This window comes from Anomalospiza imberbis, chromosome 4 (assembly GCF_031753505.1).
Source record: "Anomalospiza imberbis isolate Cuckoo-Finch-1a 21T00152 chromosome 4, ASM3175350v1, whole genome shotgun sequence".
NCBI lineage: Eukaryota > Metazoa > Chordata > Aves > Passeriformes > Viduidae > Anomalospiza > Anomalospiza imberbis.
In genome coordinates, this window is record NC_089684.1 from 72,992,917 (window position 1) to 73,016,658 (window position 23,742).

General features: G+C 44.6%; 1 protein-coding gene across 3 annotated transcripts in view; it reads right to left on the minus strand.

Moving 5' to 3' along the window:
- The window catches only part of ATRN (attractin), a 146,653-nt gene that overhangs the window by 17,743 nt on the left and 105,168 nt on the right, over window positions 1-23,742 (minus strand). For all 3 annotated transcript variants that reach the window (XM_068189187.1, XM_068189188.1, XM_068189189.1), the window contains exons 25-27: window positions 22,572-22,633; window positions 12,899-12,977; window positions 332-439 (exon numbers count right to left, since the gene is read on the minus strand). In XM_068189187.1, the coding sequence (XP_068045288.1) occupies window positions 332-439; window positions 12,899-12,977; window positions 22,572-22,633 (249 nt within the window). The remainder of the gene's footprint in view (window positions 1-331; window positions 440-12,898; window positions 12,978-22,571; window positions 22,634-23,742) is intronic.

Genomic DNA, 23,742 nt, shown 5'->3' on the forward strand with positions numbered 1-23,742 from the left:
GGGAAAGGGTTTCTATTTGCAGCACCTACTACTCTTTCCAGCCCAGTATTCTCTGGTATAAACCTGAAATTCTTCTCTATTTCAAAGCATACAAACTAACAAGGCAAACCCAACACTTCAAACCCAGCATCAGTATAACATTAATATAAACCAGCCCAAGAGTTATAAGTGAATATCTAAAGGGATAAAAGCAAATTAAAATGGTACCTGTTGCACCTCCTGGACTTACAGTTTCTTGCAGGTATATACAGAAATGAGAGGATTTGGAATTACTGTGTAAAACATCCCTGGTTAACCGTGGTGAGGACCATCCCAAAGCCCCAGCTCTCACCTTTATGCTTCCCCCGATGAGATCTGGTGGCTCTTCATCTGTTTCTAAGGCAACGTTGATGGAGGCGAAGGGGCGACTTGCCATCTGTTGCATCTCACGCAGTAGTTGCTAATTTATTAAACAGAAAAATATTATCATCATATTGTTCCAACACAAAGATGAAAGACAAATGTATCTAAAAGGTTTTGCCCAATACAATGGGACATCAATGAATATGGAAAAATAACCTCCAGGGCTTTAATGGCCTTAAGAATACAGATAATGGTAAATATTCACATTACTACAATTTAAGAAGTTATTGGAAGTAAAGCTGAATGCACAATGTGAGCCTGACACATATGGGAGGGAAAATTATCTGACTGAGTTTCCATAAAGCAGTTATTTACTTTTTAAGCTGTTGTTTGTCATCACCGGTCTGATTCCCACTCCATAGGATTCGTGGGAATCATTTTAAAATTAAACTAGCAGCTGTACGTAACTTCTGTAAGAATGAAGTTGCTGTTTTTTATAACAGCACCAGCAAAACACTGTCAGGTTTCTATTGAATAATCCCCTTTTTTTATTGTTTCCTTGCTGAACACAGAAAATGGCAAACATATCATTACTGCAAAATGTTTTATTAAAATAAAAAACCTTTTCCTGGGCAAATCCCCACAAGCCCTCATGACACAAGACATCTCTTTATTGTGCTCTTAAGCAATTCTAAGCATTTCAATACAGCTTACCCCTTTTTAACACACAAAAACCAGATATTTTCTACACAGCTGGGCTGGAAATAGCATTTCAGTTTTAGCTGAGCTGTGGACACACTTCTTTTTGGCTCCAGTGACTAATCTCTGATAGTGACAACACAGCCTGACAGGGGAGGCAGAAGCCAGAATTCCATAAGGCAAGGGTTCCAATGGGACTCTGTGTCTCTGTTTAATAAGGGAGGAGGCAAACACTTTGTGCAGCATGAGCAAATCCAGTGCTCTTAACCTTAAATGCAGAAACTGCCCAATGCTTTCACACAGATTTACACATTTACCATCACTGCTTATTACAGCAACACCAGTTATCCTCTATTTTTAAGCTGGACTGAGGCACCACCAAATGCTCTCTAGAACTCCCACTATTGCCACCTGCATTTTCCCATTAATTCTGGGCAATCTGACACTCCAAGCCCGAACTGATCATTTACAGCACTCAAAAAGCACCACAGAAAACCCCACAAAATACATCGTGCCCCAATATCCCCCTGCATCACAGAAGAGAGTGAAAGGAAGGTGCTGCTATCCAGCAACATTGTTTGGAACTAATGCACAGAATCACCCGGTCCCAGAATGGTTTGGATTGCGAGGGACCTTAGGGACCATCCAGTGCCACCCCCTTCCTGGGCTCAGGCCCTGCCCGTGGCTCTGGGGCCATTGCTGGGCTTGCTCTGCCCTCCTGCACACAGGGACACCCGGGGACAGACTGGGACACACAAGGACACACAGGGACAGACTGGGACACACAGGGACACCTGGGGACAGCCAGGGACACCTGGGGACAGACTGGGACACACAGGGACACCTGGGGACAGCCAGGGACACCTGGGGACAGACTGGGACACACAGGGACAGACTGGGACACACAGGGACACCTGGGGACAGACTGGGACACACAGGGACACCTGGGGACAGCCAGGGACACCTGGGGACAGCCAGGGACACACAGGGACAGACTGGGACACACAGGGACAGACTGGGACACACAGGGACACCTGGGGACAGACTGGGACACACAGGGACACCTGGGGACAGCCAGGGACACCTGGGGACAGCCAGGGACACACAGGGACAGACTGGGACACACAGGGACAGACTGGGACACACAGGGACACCTGGGGACAGACTGGGACACACAGGGACAGACTGGGACACACAGGGACAGACTGGGACACACAGGGACACCTGGGGACAGCCAGGGACACCTGGGGACAGACTGGGACACACAGGGACACCTGGGGACAGCCAGGGACACCTGGGGACAGCCAGGGACACACAGGGACACCTGGGGACAGCCAGGGACACCTGGGGACAGCCAGGGACACACAGGGACAGACTGGGACACACAGGGACACCTGGGGACAGACTGGGACACACAGGGACACCTGGGGACAGACTGGGACACACAGGGACAGACTGGGACACACAGGGACACCTGGGGACAGACTGGGACACACAGGGACAGACTGGGACACACAGGGACAGACTGGGACAGGCTGGGACACACAGGGACAGACTGGGACACACAGGCACACCTGGGGACAGCCAGGGACACCTGGGGACAGCCAGGGACACACAGGGACACCTGGGGACAGCCAGGGACACCTGGGGACAGACTGGGACACACAGGGACACCTGGGGACAGCCAGGGACACCTGGGCCTGCTCCAGGATATCCATGTCCTCCCTCCCATGCTGAGGACCCAGAGCTGGACACAGCACTCCAGAGGTGTCTCCAGGGCTGGGCACAGGGGCAGGATCCCCCCTGCCCTGCTGGCACTGCTCTTCCTGCTGCCCCCAGGGCAGTGCTGGCTCGGGACAGCTGGCTGTCCACCAGGACCTGCTGGCTGCTCCTCCCCAGGTGCAGGACCCTGCATTTGTCCCTGTGGAATTGCAGCAGGTTCTCTGCCCATCTCTCCCCGCTGTCGAGCTCCATCTGAAGGGCAGCACAGATTCCCCGGGGCTCCTGCCACCTCTGTGCCACCGGGAGCTGCCCAGGAGCCACCCACCCCTCACCCAAATCACTGATGAACCAAACAACACTGGGCCCAGTACAGAACCTAGGGGGACACCACTGGAGACAGGCCTCCAAGCAGACCCTATGCCACTCACTACCACCCTCTGGGAGCCTTCTGTGGTCTTTGCTTTGCCAAATCACCTATGATTTTGAGACTTTTTCACTGCAGAGGACTGTCTCTGTAACTTGGGGGGTGCAGGCAAGGCGTGATGAGGTCACTGTAGATAAGCCTGGGGCGTGTATGAGCTTCTATGGTTCTCAGTCTAGCTAAAAAAAACTAAACTTTTACTGCCGTAAAAGGCATGTGGTAAAGTTTTCCTTAATTTTTGAAAGAAAAAAAGAAAGGGGGAAAAAAAGGCATTTTGAGCAGATTGTAGATACTGTCACGAAGCAAAAACCCAACAAATCCACACAAATGGAGTGCTTGTAAGCAAACTTGTGTGTAACTCACACTTGGGAAAAAGGACACGAGGAGTGTTCGGGTATTTAAAGCACACCAGCAGATTGCAGACGAAAGCAAGTGTGAAACAGATTGCTGGGTTGTTGTTCCTGTAATTGTCCCCTTCAGCTATTGCAAAGTGCTTTGTTTAATGGCTATAAAATCAATGAACAAGCTGTCCTGATGAAGATGTCCAAGAGACTGACGAACTAAAAGCTATTAGTTCTTCAAAGGAAGTTATTTTACTAAAGAAAATGTGCAATTTGGCAACGCGACTCCTACTGAAGTCAAAAGTAGCTTTGAGAATATGGAATCACAGGATGGTTTGGAGCCTTCCCTTCTCCAGGGGAACATTCCCAGCTCTCCCAGCCTGGCTCCAGCCCTGGAGCAGCTCCGGGGCCTCCTCTGGGCTCTCTCCAGCAGCTCCACGTCCTCCTGCTGCTGGCCCCAGGGCTGGGGCAGCTCTGCAGGTGGGCTCTCACCTGAACATAAAAATGCCCAAACCAGATGAAATCAGAGGTCCTGGATGCAACCAAAGCAGCAAATGCCTAAGGGAACATCCTTTTCCTAACACCAGCTTCTGGTGTAGCACAAGTCATGTTACAAAGTTCCCCCTAAAAATTAAACACTAATTTTAGAAATAATTGTTCTATAACTTCAATGTCTCTTTTCACCCCAAGGCTTGCACCATGCCTGTTTAATCCAGACACATATCTATCCTTCAGTACTTGTTTCGTGTGTCAAAATTTTAATTAAAAGATTTTATGATGCTGTAAGCGAGAAAATGTGACTTTTCCCCAGTCAAGAGGCTGAGCATGGCTTTACAGGTCAGCAGCTGTTATCTAGATACTCCAGAACCTGCCTTTCCCTCATTCCTAATGATGGGCTTTCTGAGATTTGAAGTAATGAATCTCAATACTCTTTTAAATGAACTCTGGTTTTCCAGACGACACGATTAATAGGACAACATGGGAATATTTCAAGTCACTTAGTCCCAAAGAGGATTTTAAAGGCAAGGTGTTTGACAGCCTTAGAAAGAAATCACATCAAAAAGCCTGTCCTGGAATACACCTCTGGCCTTCAATATGTATATAAATGGAAACTGTGAGAATGTGCACGCCTTTCATTTGCCCTGAGTGAGACTTTTTTCCATATCGCAGAACTATGGAATGGTTTGGGTTGGAAGACACCTTGAAGACCATCTTGTTCCATCCCCTACTATGCTCTACCTTTCTCCTGGGGAGACTTTATGGTGCTCGTATCCCCATTTGTCCGTTTAGCCCAGAAATAAGTTTTGCACCTTTAAGGCTGGTTCTGAGAGCGAAGGGGGAGAGAAGAAGCGCGCAGTTTGTTTCCAGACACTGCCCTCACCGCTCCACATTCCTGCTCCTGGACTGTGCTGTCTGCAGCACAGACAGACAGCAGGACAGAGCTGCCCTTTGCTGTTAGTTAGTTTTAGCTCGCTGAGGCAGAGAAGGTCCCTGGACTGGGTTTTTCTCTTCCCTTGGAGCTGTTCACACCTGCTCTGGCAGCTCCACCTGAGGCCCAGCGGGAGGGACTGATCAGAGACTGAGGGGGCCGAGCTGCAGCCCGCGGAGGGGCGGCTGAGTTTGTCTCTCTTTGGGAGCGCCAGGAGGCTTTATTGTTTGACATTATTCATTCTTTGTGCGGGTGAATGCTTTGCCTGTTAAATAAACAGTTTTTCCCACTTTTCTCCGAGGAAATCTTTTCCCAAGCCAGGTGAGGGAGGGACGCTTGAATTTCCTTTCTAGAGGAACCCCTTTGGAGGTTTTCTCCTGTGGTAAGCACATCTACAACATTCTCCCAAATTTACCCTAAACCAGGACAACCTTCCACTAGACCAAGCTGCTCCAAGCCCAGTCCAACCCAGCCTGAAACCCTTCAAATGAAGTGATTCCTACCAGGAATATTTTTAATTCACACACATGGAGTAATGGACAATCTAAAATGAAGAGTGTGTTACTGATGGGAGAAAAACCTGCCGAGGAAGTGAGGAAAGCCTTGGCAGGCAGTAGTGCAGGCTCTCTCAGAGAAGACAAACAGCTATTCAGGTTACCAGGTTAATTGACTAATATAACCTATGGCGTGTTTCCTGACAGGAAAAGCCTGGACATTTTATTTCCACCATAAAGCAGCCACGAGGCTCCATATAACCATCCTGCTTACATCCGTCTCAGCAGGTGCCCTGCAGAGACTGCTCCATGAGCACAGGGCCCCGGCAGCTTTGGGGATGGGGCTCTGGTGTTTTCAGAGATGAAGTAACGGTGATTTTTCCAGAATAAAGTCACAGATTCTGGATTTTATTTGCCCCTTATGAAGAATGGCCTTAAAAACAAGCTTATCAAAACAGTGATCTAGGACTTGTAAGGAACTCCAGTATCTATATGAGCAATTTGTCACAATTTTTGGGTTTTTTTTGAAGAAGGAAAACACACCAGGAAGGAAAACAGTAGGAACTCCAGGAGGACAGTAGTGAAGTAGTGGCACAGGGTGCAGAGCAGCTGGGGCTGTCCCTGGATCCCTGGCAGTGCCCAAGGCCAGGCTGGACACTGGGGCTCGGAGCAGCCTGGGACAGTGGGAGGTGTCCCTGCCATGGCAGGTGGGGAACAAAATGAGCTTCCTGGCTCCATAGGAGAATCACTGCACATTACTTGGAAGTAACATATAGATCCTGCTGTAGGAACATTTGCTTTATGTCATCATAACTTGGCGACCTTGGGGGAAAGGGAGTTACCTTCCAAAATAAAAGTTGGCATCAGCAAAAAATAAACATGCAAGCCATAAATATTCCATGAAGATGAGCCACAAATGTCTCAACTAAGTGATTTAAAGTATTTAACTACAATTACACTAACTACCATATAAGTCAACAAACAAACAATTTTCTCCGACGCTTTCATCATCACTGAAAATTAAGTTTTCAAGCCCCTAGAGCAGTGCACATATTAATGTTAGCTAATTAGTTTTGTAACTGACTTTGCAGGCTATGTTGAAAGAGAGAGGAGGAGAGAATTAATGTTCAAATCCTTCTCAACAGGCATTTCCACACTTCAAAACTATAACAAACCAGAAAGCAAAGCTGCTGGGAAGTTGCCTCACGCTGAAATGACAGAAGATATTTAATTCAGGGATGATTAAGATAAGCAAGTTATTCATCATAATCATGCCCAGTAGGAGGGCATAGAAATCCTGACCTTTAATAAGAAGAATGAGATCATTTTTAAAAGACCAGAAGGATCTAGTCCATGCAGACTAAAATATACACCAATACCTGATAATTACACAATTGCACAATGAAGCTTTGACTGAGTAGAGCTCCTCTGGAAAAATTACACAATCTCTCCCTGATTTTTCCAAATAACTAAATTAGATACCTGTATAGCTGATGCCTACCATCAGAAAGAGACCTTGGAGTCTGAAACAAGAACAGCTTCCATACACCAGTCGTGGCCTTTTTTTAAATAAGGCTGAACTCTCCTAGATCTGGGCTTGATAGAATCACAAGATCGTGGAGTGGTTGGGGTTGAAGGGACCTAACAGCCCATCCAGTTCCACCCCCTGCCAAACAGAAGGTTTGATCCAATGGGTTGGTATCCTAAGCATGATACTCCAGCTTCATCTAATTTGATACTCCAGCTTCATCTTTGCTCAAGCTCCCACCAGTTCTTCTATGGGATATAAAACCAAGTTAATTCTCTAGCACCAACTCCCCAGAAGACCCTGTCACAGGAGCTCCATGGTCTGCCAACGCCATGTCTGTGGCTTCCAGCCCCATCTGACGTGTCCTACACAGAGAGGTGAGTGATCCAACTGGTCAGCTGGAACTGGCCATCTGCAAGTTCCCCCAGAGGAGCTGCACTGGGCACAGAAGTGACAGGAGCATGTTCAAACAAAACCAGACCATCAATTTCCCCCCTAAGCAGAAATCTCTTGTCAGCACTAATATTTTGGGATGTTTCTCCTCTTCAGGGCATCTCTTATTTCTGCTGCGATTTCCTTCAGCTGGTGACCAAAGCCACATGGATCACTGCAGAGCACAGAGTGTTTGTATTTCGGAAAAAGCCTCCTGGCACTACGAGCTGGTTCCCATCCATGGATTTTAAATTTAGGGAGAGCGGACAGTTACGATTTTTTGATCTGACCTCCTGCCTAGCAAGAGTCACTGAATTGCACTATGTCATTGACCTAGAAAAGGTCCTTCCAAAAGCACTGATTCTGAGAGCCATGTTCTAAAAATATAAATTACTGGCATTGCCACTCTCACCATTAAAAACAGGAGAAAAACAGAACAGTTTTTGACTTTTTTACCCCCAGTTGCAGACATTGGGTGTTACAGACTGGTTTGGTTTGGAAAGGACCTAAAATTCATCTCGCTCCTATCCCCTGCCATGGACAGGGATATACTGTTTAAACTTTTGGCTGATCCTTTAGAAGATCCTCATCGCATCATGAATCTTCTATGATTCTATATAAACCTTCTACCAAACTTTAAAAATTCTCCACAAATCCATTTCCCATATGATTCCTTTCTGCAGCCACTGATTTGCATCACCAAACCTCAATATGTTCTTCCTTGGAGAAAATGAGGAATTTGTGATGCTTTAAACACTTGCTTATCTTCCAGATAACAAAATAATCTTGCAGTGTTGCTCTCCACCATCTGCAACACCCAAAACATTGCTGAGAGTAGCGCAGACACAGTACTCCAAGAACTGGTTACACCTGATAGTAACACTGAGTTCTTATTTTACTACTCATAAATGCAGGAAATGGAAATTTACATACAGCTTTTAAAACACCACAGCCACCATCACTTCAGTCTATTGTCCTGGGAACAGCTATTCTGGGAAGTAAATCCACCTTCACTGCATAAAAAAAAGATACTCAGGTTCACGTTTCCCACTGTAATGAGAGAAATTATTGTGCTCACCACGTGACTTGACCTCTTCAGTCACCTGCTGGCTGTGATTTCTCACTCCTCCAATTCTTGTTTTCCCTACAAACCACCCCAAAGCCAAGCTTAATATTTTCTTTTTGCTGACAGACACCAAATATTGCTGTCAGTGCTACGGAACAAGAAGATCTATGTGGCAAATGACTGCTGGGAGCTTGGAGAGTACACAAATAAACCCTCCAAAGCACCTGGGACTGCCCAAATCTAGAGAAATTTCTTGCCAGACCGTTTAATATTTCTGCATAAGTTTGATACAAAATCCTTTGGAGCAGATTCTGGTCCAAAACACCAGACTGAAGACTCCAAACAAAGACTAAGATCCTGAATTACAGTTAGTTGAAAATATTCCAAATCTAAAGCTTTTACTTTGACCAAGGATGCCCTTAATCACAGTCTAAGAGAGAAGATCTAAGAGATGAATGAAATACTAAGGGATGAGAGCAGGAAGGGAAAGAAAAGGAAGGCAGGGCAATAAATAACACACAGCACAGATCCCTTGGAACATCTTTGCTGTAAAAAACACAGGAATCTGCTTGCCTACGTGGTATTCTGTGTGCATGGATGCTAGAGCACAGGATGCCAGTGGAAACAGAAGCACAACTAAGTTCTGAATACATTTGGGAGGGAAAAAGGTTTCAGCAATGAGGTCGAGACAGAGTAGGATAATTCCTGCAGTAAATCAATACACAAACCCCCTCCTGAATAACTGGGTGGCTTGAAGAGTAAAAATATTCAGTCTTATATAGCCTTGGCAAGAAAGGAGGCAAAATACAGATCATTTTGTTAAGGGTGAAATGGAGCTCTAGACACCCAAATTTAGTTATATCTGTAGGTGCTTGTTATTGATACTCCCCCGACATTCCAAAGAGGCACAGGGAGTGATCCAGCTGACCCTCCCCACCCCAGATCAGCCACACTCCCTTTGCTGGGAGGGAGCTATTCCTTGCTCCCAGTGAAGGAAACAAAGAAGGGTAAGGGTGAAGAGGATTTGGATGCAAAAACAGAACAATAGGACAGAAAATTCCTGACAGCAGATGAGCATATTGAAATTCTAACATCATGCTCATACTCTGTGCATTATTCTCTATTACCACTGTGATTCCTTTAACATGTCATTTTCTACAGACAAGACAGAGAGGTTTCCTATCCCTATTTCCTAATGCCATTCACCTCATTCTAAGCCTCCTATAAAAGCTGCCTTTTTATTTCTATTTTCCCTTTTTAAGATGTCTGAAGACAATCAAACATGGGGCTCAATGGCAAGGGAATAAACACACAGTTTACAATTCCATCTCCTGAATGCCTGATGCGACACAAATTCCCATTTTTACTGCAGGTCGAGTTTTACACTCTGCGAGGCCTGAACTTCAGCTCAGTGATCCAAACCCATTTTCCTACACGCCCACACTGGCCACGCCATGTCTGCATACCCCACAGACCCTTCAGCCTGGAGGCTGAGAAGCACTGACACAGACACCTGCAAGCAGCTGGGCAGAGAGGTTTAGCTGAAATACAGAAAAGGAAAGTCAGGAGAATCTTGTGTGTTCTGCAAGATCCTGATGGAGACTTTGGATTTGTAGCATGCTGCCTTCTCTGTAAGGAGCAAAGCAAACTTGGTTTCAACCAAATGATGCTGCTGCGTTCCATTACCAGCCACACCAAGCACAGCTGTCTGCCTCCTCCCAGCACATTTCCCAAGCAATCCTGGCTGTGTAATTTTGACCATTAAACCTGGCAGCACACTCCTTTCCTGCCCTACACGTATGGCACAATAAGCCTCAGCCACCAGCTTGTCACTTGTCATTGCCATAAGGATTTGGGCACCTGCAGTGCTCCTGCTGGAAGCAGAAGGGAGGGACAGCTGGGAATTACCTGCACATCGCATCATATCTTACTGGCCTCTGGGCTAAAATCAAACAAGCACAGAGTTACTACACACACGGGAAGTTACTACAGAGTTACTACAGACGTGAGAAACAGGTGATTGTAACTTGACTACTGCTAAAAACACAGCCCAAACCAGAGAAAAGATCTTCCTTCAGGGCTGCAGCATTTTGTAGAATCATGGAACACTTTGGGTTGGAAGGGAACTCAAAGATCTTCTAGTTCCAACCCCTGCCATGGGCAGGGACACCTTCCACTATCCCAGGCTGCTCCAAGCCCTGTCCAGCCTGGCCTGGGGCACTGCCAGGGATGGGGCATTGATCATTATTTAAAACTGCTAAAGAGACCTTTGCTTGGATTTATCGAGAATCAGTAAAAAAACCTCCACCTTCAAGCTGCAAAATCATCTTAGATAACAAATTATTGGGTGGACTTTTACTTCTGGAGAAAGTATATTAATACATGTAATTATGGCACAATGATTTTAAACTGTTTCCTCAAGATTTACAATATTTTTTACAGAAGATGAATGGAACAGCAGAAATCCATTCATTACACTAGATAAAAAGAGAGAGCAAGATAAGTAACAGCAAAAGACAGGGATGTGCCTGGAAAACACCACCCTGATGAACTGCCTGTCAAACAGCCACACATGTAGATTGAATTTAGACTGAAACATGCCAATATGTTGCCAGTACTCCAGGGTTTGCTTTTTTTTTCCCTTAAAACATGTATCAGACTGTAACTTAATTTATAGAGACATTTCTCACTTAGGCCACCACTCAAATACTTTAACTCCAAAGCACAGTATTTACTTCTTGGTCTATATTCCTTATACATTCCTAGATAACATTTAACCCCAGGAGCCACAGGGGATGTTATGCTGACTCCAGCTTAGTTTCTTGCCAAGAAAGCAAGCAGGATAAAAACAGCTGCCCTAGTAAAAAATTATCTACCTTCAGAGAATACAGAAAGCCTCAAAGACTTCCAAGATTAAGGGTTATCTGTTTGAAAAGCAATGATTATATTCTGCAGTGAGTTCACCAGTAAGAGCAGAAACATCTGAAGCAGAAAGAGGAAGAAGAGGAGAAGAGTTATCAGACATCATCCTGCTTTATTACCAGAGAGGAGCTCCTCACATGGAATAAATTCATATTATTCACACCACTGCACTGCAAAGTACAACCAGCAACAGATTTCTGAAGGTATGCAGGAAACAGGGACTTGCAAAGAATTCCAACACCATAAAGATTAATCCCCCAAATCCTCTTGATCAACTCCTGTGTGGGAGCAAACCACTCTTGAAAACAACAGTGACATGGGTGGGTGTCTGCAGCTGCCAAGAGCTTCAGCCCAGCAGGACAGTTGGGAGGAAAACCTAGAGGAATGGGCAGATCTCACCTGAAAATCCCAAAGCAGGGGAGAAACACACCCCATTCCTCAGGGAATCTGGCCTCAGGTGATGACATATAGATAGCTATATACAAAAAGGGCACATGAACTCGCTCAAATGATGCCTGGCTTCTCTCATTTGGCATAGAAATAAACAGCTTAACACAAGACCAAGCTCCTAAAAATAATTCCAGGTGCAGCCCAGCCCAGCCTCTGATAGCTGCACGCTCCGTGCTCCTAGCACACCAAGGAAACCCAAGGAGTGTGTGGGTGGGGGCCCGTGGCACCCAGGACTTCTCTAAAACACAGCTTGTGTATGTGGGCATCTGTGCTGAAAACTGGGGACTGAGGACACGTCCTCTGTGCCACAGCAACTGCCCACCTCACCTGGGCCACCCTGAGTGCTTCGGGTGGAACAGGAAATCAGGTTCCACTGAGAAGCAAGAAAAAAAGGTAGTGAACAAAAAAAAAAAATCAGGGATAAACAAGAAGGAGCCAGATTTTGGGGGTGTAAAGCACTAAGTTATTTACATGATGCAAACACAAAAAGTTGTAAAGCTCATTTGGACCATGGGTAGGTGAAGAGGAAAAAACTTTGGCTCAAAAATTCACATTTTTAAGGGGTAAGCCACTGGGTGGCTTCCCCACCTTTTTCTTATGCTCCTAATGTTCCAGGGGAAAAAAAAATCAACCACCCAAAATATCTGAGTAAGATTTAATTTGAAAATGTGTATTTGACTTCTTTTTTTTAATGTATTACACGAGAGCTAATGTTTCTATTTTCTATTTCCTATTTTGAAACAGATATAAAGAATCTCCTAATTTATGTGGTTTGGTACTTATGCTGTCTAGAAATAGAAGTTCTGGGAATCCAGGATATTCACCCCTATTTTTTTGGTGCTTCACAGAAACTGCAGTAACAGGATATTAAAATAACATAATTTGTCACTGAAACTGTAATCAAAAATACGCTAAAGGCCTAAACAGCAGCATTAACTGAATTAGCTTAGCCTTCAATTTAAGGTTAATGTGATGCATATGTAAATAAATATGCATCTAGAGAGAACAACTATTAAAAAGTAATATAAGGACAAACACTTTATCCCTCTCACCTCTCTCCGTCGTGATGCCCAGCAACTTTGTTTAATCTTCCAAACCACAGCTGCCACCAGGAGCAATGACAGGAAACAACTGGAAAGGAAAGGAAAAAAATAGAAAATAATATTTTATTGCTCTTGCTCATAACACACTGGCAGCTGAAAAACTCTAGGAAATGCAAAGTTAAATGAAATTTTCATGTATTAGAGATGCACTGAAGACAGTTGATCCAGCACAGTTCAGTGCTTCTGATACCCAGTGAGGAATGACACACTTATTTTTCATTATTTATATTGTTGTTTCAAAGTTCCTTATCTGACTTCCTTCAATGACAGTAAGGCTGAAAGATTTAATCAGATTTAAAAAGCTGCTATTGCCTATCTCTGGTACTATTTTAAGTGAGAGGATAACCACCAAAAAGGAAAGCCTTGAAAGAAGTAGAGAAATTTGATTATTATTTCCTTTCCGAATTACAAAACTAAGATATGGTGGAGAGCAGGCAGGCTGTTGCAGAGCTACAGGCATTTCTTGATTTCCCCAAATCTGTATTGGTTTTCTTCATCAGAAGAGGGGGTGAAAAGGATGAATGGATATATTAATTTCTGGGGAAAATGCAGGGAAGCAGATATAATTAAAAAAAAAGAGTAATAATAACAATAATTATAATAATTACAATAATAAGTGACTGCATTGACAGATATGATCTTATCACACTGAATACCTAATGAGCAACTTCAAGGCATGCAAGCTAAGATTAAAATCTGAGCCCCAGTGGAAGCCTCCCTCCTCAAGGACTGCACTGATGGGTTACAGAAAACATCTCCAAAGCCTCCTCATGTTCCAGCATGTATTGAAAGACAGGTTCCATGGAAAGAAGATTAATCAGAACAGGTGACTGATATCTCAGCTGCAGCAGTCACAGTAACCACGGGCTCTGGGTGCTCCCATAGGGCTGTCTCTCCAAGAGAGAACTTGCCCAGAACTGTAGGGATGTTCTCACACTGCACCCTGCCAGGAGGGGACAGCCGGGGTCAGGCTCTGCTCCCAGGGAATGGGGACAGGAGGAGAGGCTCAGGGTGGACATTGGGGAAATTCCTACATGGGAAGGGGGGTCAGGCCTTGGAACTGCCCAGGGCAGGGCTGGAGTCCCCATCCCTGGGGGGATTTCAGAGCCCTGTGGATGTGGCACTTGGGGACATGGGGCAGTGCTGGGGGAGGGCTTGAACTTGCTGATCTCAGAGAGCTTTTCCATCCTAAATGATTCTGTGATACTACGACTGGGAAATGCCTACAGTTAAACACCAGGATAGACAGCAGGAAAAATGCAAAAGGTGAGGAGACAGTTGAATGCCAAAATTGCCATTCATCTCAAGCACCTCTGATAAATTGCCCATTTCAGAGTAGTTTCTCAGGAGGAGTTTCTCAGGAGGTCAGGCATATAGATGAACTTGCATCGTGCCACCCTCAGCCCCAAAGTCAGTGAGGTCTCCACCTTTACACAACAACACGCTCCAGTCTCGTGTATCCATCAGACAGCTCCAGAAATACACACAGCAATGGAAGATACACATCAAAACATGCTTAACTGCTGTAAGGATGGCCCCTTTTTAGGAAAAAAGTGACCTCAGCAATGAAAACTGTTTGACCTCTTATTTTGGGTCGATTTCATAGAATCACAGAACCTATGTTGGAAAAGACCTTGAAGATCATGGAGTCCAACCATTAACCAGCACTGCCAAGGCCACCACTAAACCATGTCCCCAGATGCCACATTTTTGGTGGCACTGTAAAAATGTCTCCCTACATATTATTTACTCCCTTGGAGAAGAAAGCTAGAGTGGAGAACTAAGAGGATCACCTTTACTACTAAATCCCCTTTCCAAAATGCAAGTGCGCAAGTCTGCATGTTCCGGAGTCTTTCATTGGCTTCTCTTTCCTGACCATTTCTGGCACCACAGCCAAGACTTTCTTGAGAAAATACAGAGAGGAATTATCAATTAAAGACTAATAAAAACTTCTCCTAAAACGCTCACCACAGTACCATTTTATTTCAAAGGAAGGGCACCATACATCTTTGTATTGTCACAAGGAGGCAGCAAATACCCACAAAAGCTATAAAATCACTAAGGAAATCTATTTCCCCCCTTGAACTAACATCTCTTGGAAGCACTCAGGGAGAAATAAAAGGCAGAGCCTGCTGCAGTCCATCACCTGCTGGAAGAGCCCCGGGGTAGAGCAAAGTCAAGATCTATTGTTGCGCTTACTCAGCCTAAACGATCCTGAAATAAGTTAAAAGACCTGATGTGAGGATCAGTAGCTTTAAAGAAGGGTTTTGTCCAAGTTTCTCTGGGAAAGCAACTTTGTAGATATGGAAGCAGGCTGGCAGAGTCCTGGGTACAGCTGTGCTATGCCCTGCTCTCTCAACAGCTTCAGACACATCTCTGCCATGAATATGCACCTGCTTACAAATGACTTCCAAAACAAACATTTTCTGCAGGATTTGCTTTGCCCTCTCCTTCTCCTTTTTTTTTTTGTCTGAAAATAACAGCCTACCAAGAGCACCTTTCACCCCAGAAATCCACTCTTCACCCAAGTCTTCTCTTTGCAGCTTCCCCCATCTCAAATGGCTCCAGGCAGAGCTCAGAGCCCCTTGCAGGGCCTGAAGGGGCTCCAGAAGAGCTGGAGAGGGACTGGGGACAAGGGATGGAGGGACAGGACACAGGGAACGACTCCTGCTGCCAGAGGCCAGGAATGGATGGGACACTGGGAATTAGGAATTGTTCCCTGGCAGGGTGGGCAGGCCCTGGCACAGGTGCCCAGAGCAGCTGGGGCTGCCCCTGGATCCCTGGCAGTGCCCAAGGCCAGGCTGGACACTGGGGCTGGGAGCACCTGGGACAGTGGGAGGTGTCCCTGCCATGGCAAAGGGGTACAACAAGGTGATCTTTAGGTTTCCTTCCAACACAAACTATTCTGTATTTCTGTCAACTGTCGGATTTCCATTTTCCTATAGCCTGTGACACGTCCAGTTTGAGACCAGTTAAATTTTTCCAACAGAAAAAAAGGAAACCAGCAAACTCAGGTGTGGAACCAGACTGGAAGGAAGAAGAACCATCAAGAGGCACCTAACACCCTGGAGAGTTTTTCATCCCAGGGAAATTTGAACATGACTCCATTTCAGCCAGGTTCTACCAAGCAGAGCTTCCATTGGCTCACACAGTTATAAAACTTTGTGCTTATGCAACATAAATATTGCAAAGCAGGGAGGAGATACATTTAAAATTTATGGACAATAGTCTATTTGGCAAATAGCTTTATTAATTCATTCTTAATTATTCATTATATTATTTAAGTACAATAAATGAGCAATGTGGTTATAAATAATCTCTCTTCAGTTGGCCTCAACACACACATGAAATCTCAGCTGAGCAGCCTTCAGGATACCACAGGGTATTCCTACAGTGACATAAAAAGCTGAACTTAAACACACTGTCTGGCTTTTTTCTGGCCTTTAATCTCCTTTTCACCACAAAGAGAATATTCTCTCCACTCCTGGTATCCTTAAAGCTTTTCAAACAAGTACACTTTCATTTTTAGATGTCTGGAAAACTCCTTCAGCACTTTACTGTGATGCATTCTCAGGAGGGGAGAAGAAAATCCATCTGGTGTATTAGGGCCCAATTATTAAACCCTCGTGAAATGTTTATTCACATCAGAATTGCTTGTAAAAAATGGCAGCTTTAAACACCAAAATGTACAGCAGCCTCACTGCTAATGTGCTTTAACATATACAGGTCACTTAATAATTTCAGAAAGTACTGCCATGATTACTAGAAACACAGCCCAAGTTATTTTGATGAATTAGAAGCTATTTAAGTGCTATTTACAAGTAAATTTTAATATGCTGGAGAGCTACAGGATACATTTTAAAGTACTGGATGCATTAATCCTTGAAATAATTGGAACAAGTATATAACCATGTGGTTGGTTGGGCTCTGCGAAACAGCTGCCTGCAGCTCACCAAGCCAGATTCCTGACCTCATCCTTCTGCTGAAGATGGCACAAGGCTCAACAAGCCACAGCTCACCTTAGCTATGGCAGAGGAGGCAGGGAAGGGGCTGGGGCACAGGGGCAGGGGTTAAACCCAGGTGGAAATGAAGCACTGCAAAGCCACTCAACCCCCTTCTCTTCTCCCCCACCCTGGTGGCGTGGGAGGAGAATCAGACAAAGTTTGTAGGCTGAGAGAAGAACAGTTTAGTAAGGGAAAACAAAAGAAATACAATAAATAGCTAATAATAATAATGATATTAAAAACAGAAATGAAAGAAACCAACCAAACAGCTGATGCAGTATAACACTGCTGAGCACCTGCTGACCAGTGCCACCTCCCTTCCCAGATCAGACCCTTGCAGGTAACTCCCTCAGTTTATACAGTGGGCATGATGCTCTGGGCTGTGGAATATCCATTTGGCCAGTTGGGGTCACCTGTCCCAGCTATGATCCCTCCCAGTTTGAGTAACTCCTCACTGGCAGAGCAAGAGGAAAAAAAAAACCCAACAAACTTCTGAGAAACTCAACTTAGCAAAACCCAAGGCATCAGTGTATTATCAACAATATTCTAACTGTGAACCCAAAACACAGCACTAGGACAGCTCCTGAGAAGAAATTAACTATCCCAGCCAAAACCAGGACAGCAAGTCTGATGAGAAGCAGCTGAGGGAGCTGGGAAGGGGCTGGAGAGTTCCTGAGGGAGCTGGGAAGGGGCTGGAGAGTTCCTGAGGGAGCTGGGAAGGGGCTGGAGAGTTCCTGAGGGAGCTGGGAAGGGGCTGGAGAGTTCCTGAGGGAGCTGGGAAGGGGCTCAGCCTGGAGCAAAGGAGGCTCAGGGGGGACCTTGTGGCTCTGTACAGCTCCTGCCAGGAGGGGACAGCCGGGGGGGTCGGGCTGTGCTCCAGGGAACAGGGACAGGAGGAGAGGGAACGGCCTCAGGGGAGCCTCGGGGTGGGCACTGGGGACATTCCTCATGGGAAGGGCAGGGCTGGAGTCCCCATCCCTGGAGGGATTTCTAACCCTGTGGATGTGGCCCTTGGGGACATGGGCAGTGGGGGCAGTGCTGGGGGAGTGCTTGAACTCGCTGATCTGAGGGCTTTTCCAACCTAAATTATATTATGATTCTGTTCTATGATTATGGAGGATGAAGTAAAGAGTGCTGAGAACATGGAAAGAAGGAAGTTATGGATGCTGTACTGTTAATCTTCTTCATTTTGTTGGAAATAACATGAAGATATTCCCAAGCTCTTCCTTTTTCTAAGAGAAAAAATAAAGGACTCAGACTGTATTTTAAGCACATATTTAGTAATGCCATTTGTGCTGGAGTAAAAAATTATTTAATAAGCAACAAGAATAAATAAAATATCTGCAGCATAACTACAGATATGAATTACTGCAGGAGGACATTCCCACTTAATGAAAACACTGGGAAAATACATATAGGCATGGAAAACAATATACAACACATAAAACCATCTGCCTGAGTCTTGTACTGAGCAAACAGTGCTCCTGCTCAAGTTTTTCTGAGGAACAAGTCCAATTATTTGTATCAAACCAAAACTACACCATTTCCATTCGATATTCAGACCCTAATAGGAGCACATGAGATTTGATGTGCCACCACGAAAACACTAAACTGGCAGCTTTTGTTCCATTTGTGAAATAACACCAATGTCTCTAACAATCACTGTAAGGCTTCGGTGGGACACTTGGATCACGGAATCACACACTGCTTTGGGCTGGGAGTGACCTTATATCCAGCTTCAAGCACCCTGCCACGGGCAGCTACAGCTCCCACTGGACTGGAGCAGACACTGGACTCTCTTAGAAGGATGTTTCAAGGACAGATCATGAAGACAAGACAAACAGCAGGCAAGAAACAAAATGAGCTGTGCATGTGAGAACCAGCAGAGAAGTGCAGTAGAAGACACCTGAGGTACATGGTAAATCCATGTAGTAAAGCTCAGGATGAGGTCACAGAATAGAATCATGGAATGGTGTGGCTTGGAGAGACCTTAAAAGGCCATCTAGTCCAACCCCTCTGCCATGAGCAGGAACATCTTCACCCAGGTCAGACTGCTCAGAGCCCTGACCAGCCTGGAGTGGAATGTTTCAGTGATGGGGTATCCACCCCTTCTCTGGGAACCCTACTCCAGTGTCTCACCACCCTCACCATAAAAAAATTTCTTCCCTGATCTACTCTTAATAGACCCTCTTTCAATTGAAGTCATCACCCTTTGTTCTATCACTACAGGTCCCACTTAAACGCCCATACCCATTTCCTTTGAACCCCTTTTAGGGATGTAGAGATCCCAATAAGGTCTTTCAAGTGCTCTCTAGGCTGAAGGCTGAAGGGAAGAAAAGGAAAAGGGAAGAATGGAAGAAGGGAAGAGAAAGAAAAAGGGGGAAGGATTACTGGGCAGTAATATGTGCTTTCAAGGCCACAAATATTTTTACATCTTCTGTACATTAAGGTACGCTGGTGATTAATACCTGTGATAGGTGTGCTGGCTGACAGATTTTTTGGAAGTTAAGGAAGCACAGACACTAATAAAAAATGCTCACTAGAAATTGTCAAAATAGCTCAAACTATGTGCTGAAAGACAGTTGCACAATATGTAAATTGAAGAGCTGTGCTATGAAAAGCAGAGAGGAGGAAAGGGAAAACCCAGTTTACTTGCAATTCATTAGCTTTGCAAAGGTTAACAATGGTTGGAATATAATTTCTCCTCTGGGTCTGATTATAATCAGAACTTCACAGTTCTACCCAACCTTTATCCACTGACATTTTCTTAGCTTAAAGTAGCACATTCATGTGTACAAATTAAGGGTCATACACAGCCCCCTGCCTGGCTTGATGCTGAACTCCAGGAATCCAACAGCCCCTCTAAATGTGAGGCACAGCCCTCTGATCACAGTAGCCAGCTCCTAAATGAAATGAAAACCAGTCCTGTGTCCTGCTCCACACTGCCTGGTGCTGTTTGAAGGCATGACCAGGCTCCTGCTTTTCCATGCCCCTGTGTACCCCACAGGCAGCCCAGCCAGTGCCTGGGATTCAAAACTCAGCGGTGCTAGGGTTTGGCAAGCCCACAGCTCTCTGCGAGGACGGCACTGACCTAATTCATCTCCAAAGTCAGCAGTGAAACTGAAAATCCCCCGGTTCCCTCCCAGGTGCTCCACACAGCTGGAGATGATGCCTCCAGCTGCACGGCAGAAAAGCACAGTTAGGATGGGCTTACAACCAAGTGGGGGAAGTGGCTTCCAGAATACAGAAATGTGCCACAGCATCTCCAGCTCAGAAAGATTTCCCAAATTCATAGAGTCACAGAATGGTTCGGGTTGGAAGTGATCTTAAAAATCACTTTGTTCCAGCCCCCCTGCCATGGGCAGGGACACCTTCCACTGTGCCAGGCTGCTCCAAACCCCGTCCAACCTGGCCTTGGACACTTCCAGGGATGGGGCAGCCACAGCTGCTCTGGAAAACTCCTGCATTTCCTGCAGAACAGCAAAATGAAGCAACACCCTTAAATGTGCAAACAGAAAGCCTCTAAACATCTAATTTCCAGAACAGCATCTCTTTAGGTCTCCATTACACCTAAGAAATTGATACATATCCCAGTTTTTGATTTTGGTGTTAATGATACCAACTGGTTTTAGGTTTTCACAAAGCATTTTCCTTGCGTCTATTTTAGGGAGCAAATTCTCAGTCAACTGTTGCTCATTAACAGCACAGGGGGCTCTCAGGTATTAGTTATTTATGGTCTGCCTTGGATCCCACAGTAATTATGAAATATGCCCTAGAGCATTAAAAATGCAAATGTTCAATAGTTTCCCCTACAGCCAGTGAGATGAATCACACTGTTCTAATCCACTGGTTAATTAGGGAGTTATAGTGACTGTAAAATAAAACACCTGGAGAGAAGCTTAGGAGTAGTGAAAGAATCAAAGAATTTCAAGCACATTATAAATGCTTAACTGGAAAACACCAGTAGACTGCCTTCTCCCAAATCCATGTGTTCTTATTCCTCTGGCTTGTCAGATGTTAAATAATATTGCTACATTATTTCTCAAGGAGATCCATGTGATAGTAGTGATGGAGGAAAGGAAACTTGCAGCCTTGGACATGTATGCTCAGCTGCATGTGCTCACTGAGACACTTAGCGCACTTATCTTCTGCTTTAACCTGGGAATGGAATCATGGAAGGATTTGGGTTGGAAGGAACCTTGAAGATCATCGAGTTCCACGCCCCTGCCATGGCAGGGACACCTCCCACTGCCCCAGGCTGCTCCCATCCCCAGTGTCCAACTGGGCACTGCCAGGGACCCAGGGGTAGCCACAGCCACTCTGGGAATCTCTCCAAATGATGAATCTGGAGCTCCTCAACCTGAGGAGTTTAAACCCTCATGTGCAGAGGTAGTTGGGTCTGTAAAGCACTAATAGACAGGTTTTGTAGTGCAGATTTATCTTACACAATTAGAAAAGAACTAAGGAACCAACTGCTTCCCTCTTCATTTTCCTAATAAGCAATTACCCTGCCACAAAGATTTTTAGGAAGGATGTTGACTGTGATTAATTCAGCAAAACAAATGATTAAGCCTGAGCCAGGAGTAACTACCTACTCTGCTCCAATGGCAGGAAGGTGGTGGTTCAAACCCAGTGTTTCCCAGGGACTGCACTAAAGCAGATTCTACTCTCTAAAAGCTCCATGAAAAAAAATTGATATAAACCACTTGTCCGAAGGATCTGTCTGGAGCTTCTTGTTTTAATTAAATTTAGCATGAAATCTAAAGCAAGATATTATTCCCACTGCTCATTTTATACCAGGCATAATATTGCCTATTTTAGAACAGGCTGTAAGACCTGGAGTAGTGTTTACTCCATGTATATCCCTCCTGTAGGACCCCTTATCGATCAGGTATCGGTTTACACTTCTGGAGTATTAGCAGTCCCTAAAACAGAGGCCAATACACTGGATTTTGAAGCTTTGAAGAGAGGTCCTGCTGTGCTTTGGAAGTGTTTAACCTCTTTGTTAGGTCTGTATTTTTTGGAGGAATGAAGAGGAGACAAGAATTGAAATGGCTTCTGTTGGTTCCCACTCTGAGGGAATCACCAGTTCACTTAACACTAAGAAATGAACTTGGAGCTGGGTATGAAAACCAGAAGTATTTGGCTTCTATTAACTGCAACATATGTTTGCATTTAACTCAACATAGTTTCAGAATTCAGTTTAAAATCAAAAGGTGGTACCTAAAGAGCTGGAAATTACTCCAGATTAACTCTTTGCAAAATAACTCCTCTAGTTTATGGCTGGTGTGAAAACCTGCAGTAAGTCACAACATCTGTGGCAAGTCAATGTTTTCTACACCTTCTCCAAAGGAACTTCTCCTTTCCCAAAAGCCTCTCCCAGCCCCATCCTCCCTTTCCCTGCATGCACTGGAATCATGCATTGGCAAAGATGCACAGGCAATTCATTTTCTTAACATAGCTCCTAAATAAATACTTAAATCAGAGTGAAGATTTCCATTTTCTAGGCTGTGCTGTAAGCAGAATGTATACGTTAAAAAAAACAGACCAAGAAGAACCCAAACTCTGAAGCCCAGAACCTAAAGAAGTAACATTTAGCTGTCTTAAATGAGAAGTACCTGAAAAATGTCACAAAGAACTGCACCAGGTCCATAAAGTTGCTGTGCTGTGAGAATGCAATCTGCAAAAGAAAAGCAAATGCTTTCTGTTACTTACTGGAAAGAAAATTCATATTTCAAGATATGTAAAAGGAATAAAAATTACAATGAAAAGCACCTTTACTCAGATCAATTCATATTTTTCAACACTGTTTTTGAAAAAGAACAGAAATGTTCTGAGGGAAAAGAAAATAAATTACAACTTCATGTTTTGAAAACATATATCCCAGAAATGAAGCTGAACAAGTAACTCTGTCTCCCAGCCATGTTCCAAGGAATATTCTTCAGTGCACATTGAAGAAAACACTACTTCAAAAACTTAGAACAGAGGTTTCACAGAGCTGCAAATAATCTTTAATTAAAAGTGAAAATCTTTAATTATTGTTTACACAGCAACCCAAAATTTAGTATTTACATTTCAAACAATATCCAGACAACAAAATCTCCTTGAAAAAGGAACTTACACCAAGAGCTGCACAGAGGCACGAAACACAGAAGATGATAGACACTGTGAAAACAGCTATGGCATTCATCTCAGCTTACTGCCCTGCAGTCCCACAGCAGAGCAGGGAAAAACACCAGAACATTTGGGACAAAACCAGAGGGAAGAGGCCAACAGGAAACTGGGAGGTGGTTAGAGGCAAAAGGGAAGATTAGGGAGCCTGGGTAAAAATAACAACGTGGAGGGGAGGCGAGCCAAGAGAAAAGCAACTTGTGCAATATTAGGGATCAGAAGTTCTTTCCAGGTACCTCCTATTTCCTCTGCCTATCAATCTCTCAGCACCACAACAGCATATTAACTCTTTCATGAAGTATCAGAGTTTATTCAGAATTAAAGTGAGATCTGCACTGACAAAAGCTTGTCATGGATACTAAATCCATTTCTGGTGTCGTTTGTTGTTTTTCTCCCTTAATAAACAGTACTTATGGCAACATTAGCATAAACATAAATCCCTCCTCCCAGCTATAGCCACATCCCAGAATTCATTAATATGTGTGAAGTGAGTCATTGCATGGGTTTCTGCTGCTCTGGAACATTTTCTATGATCATATTTGCTTTAAATATCCATTGTAACTTGGTACAGAAGCTGCCCCAAATAGTTTTCTTATCAATAAATTGAAATATTTTGAA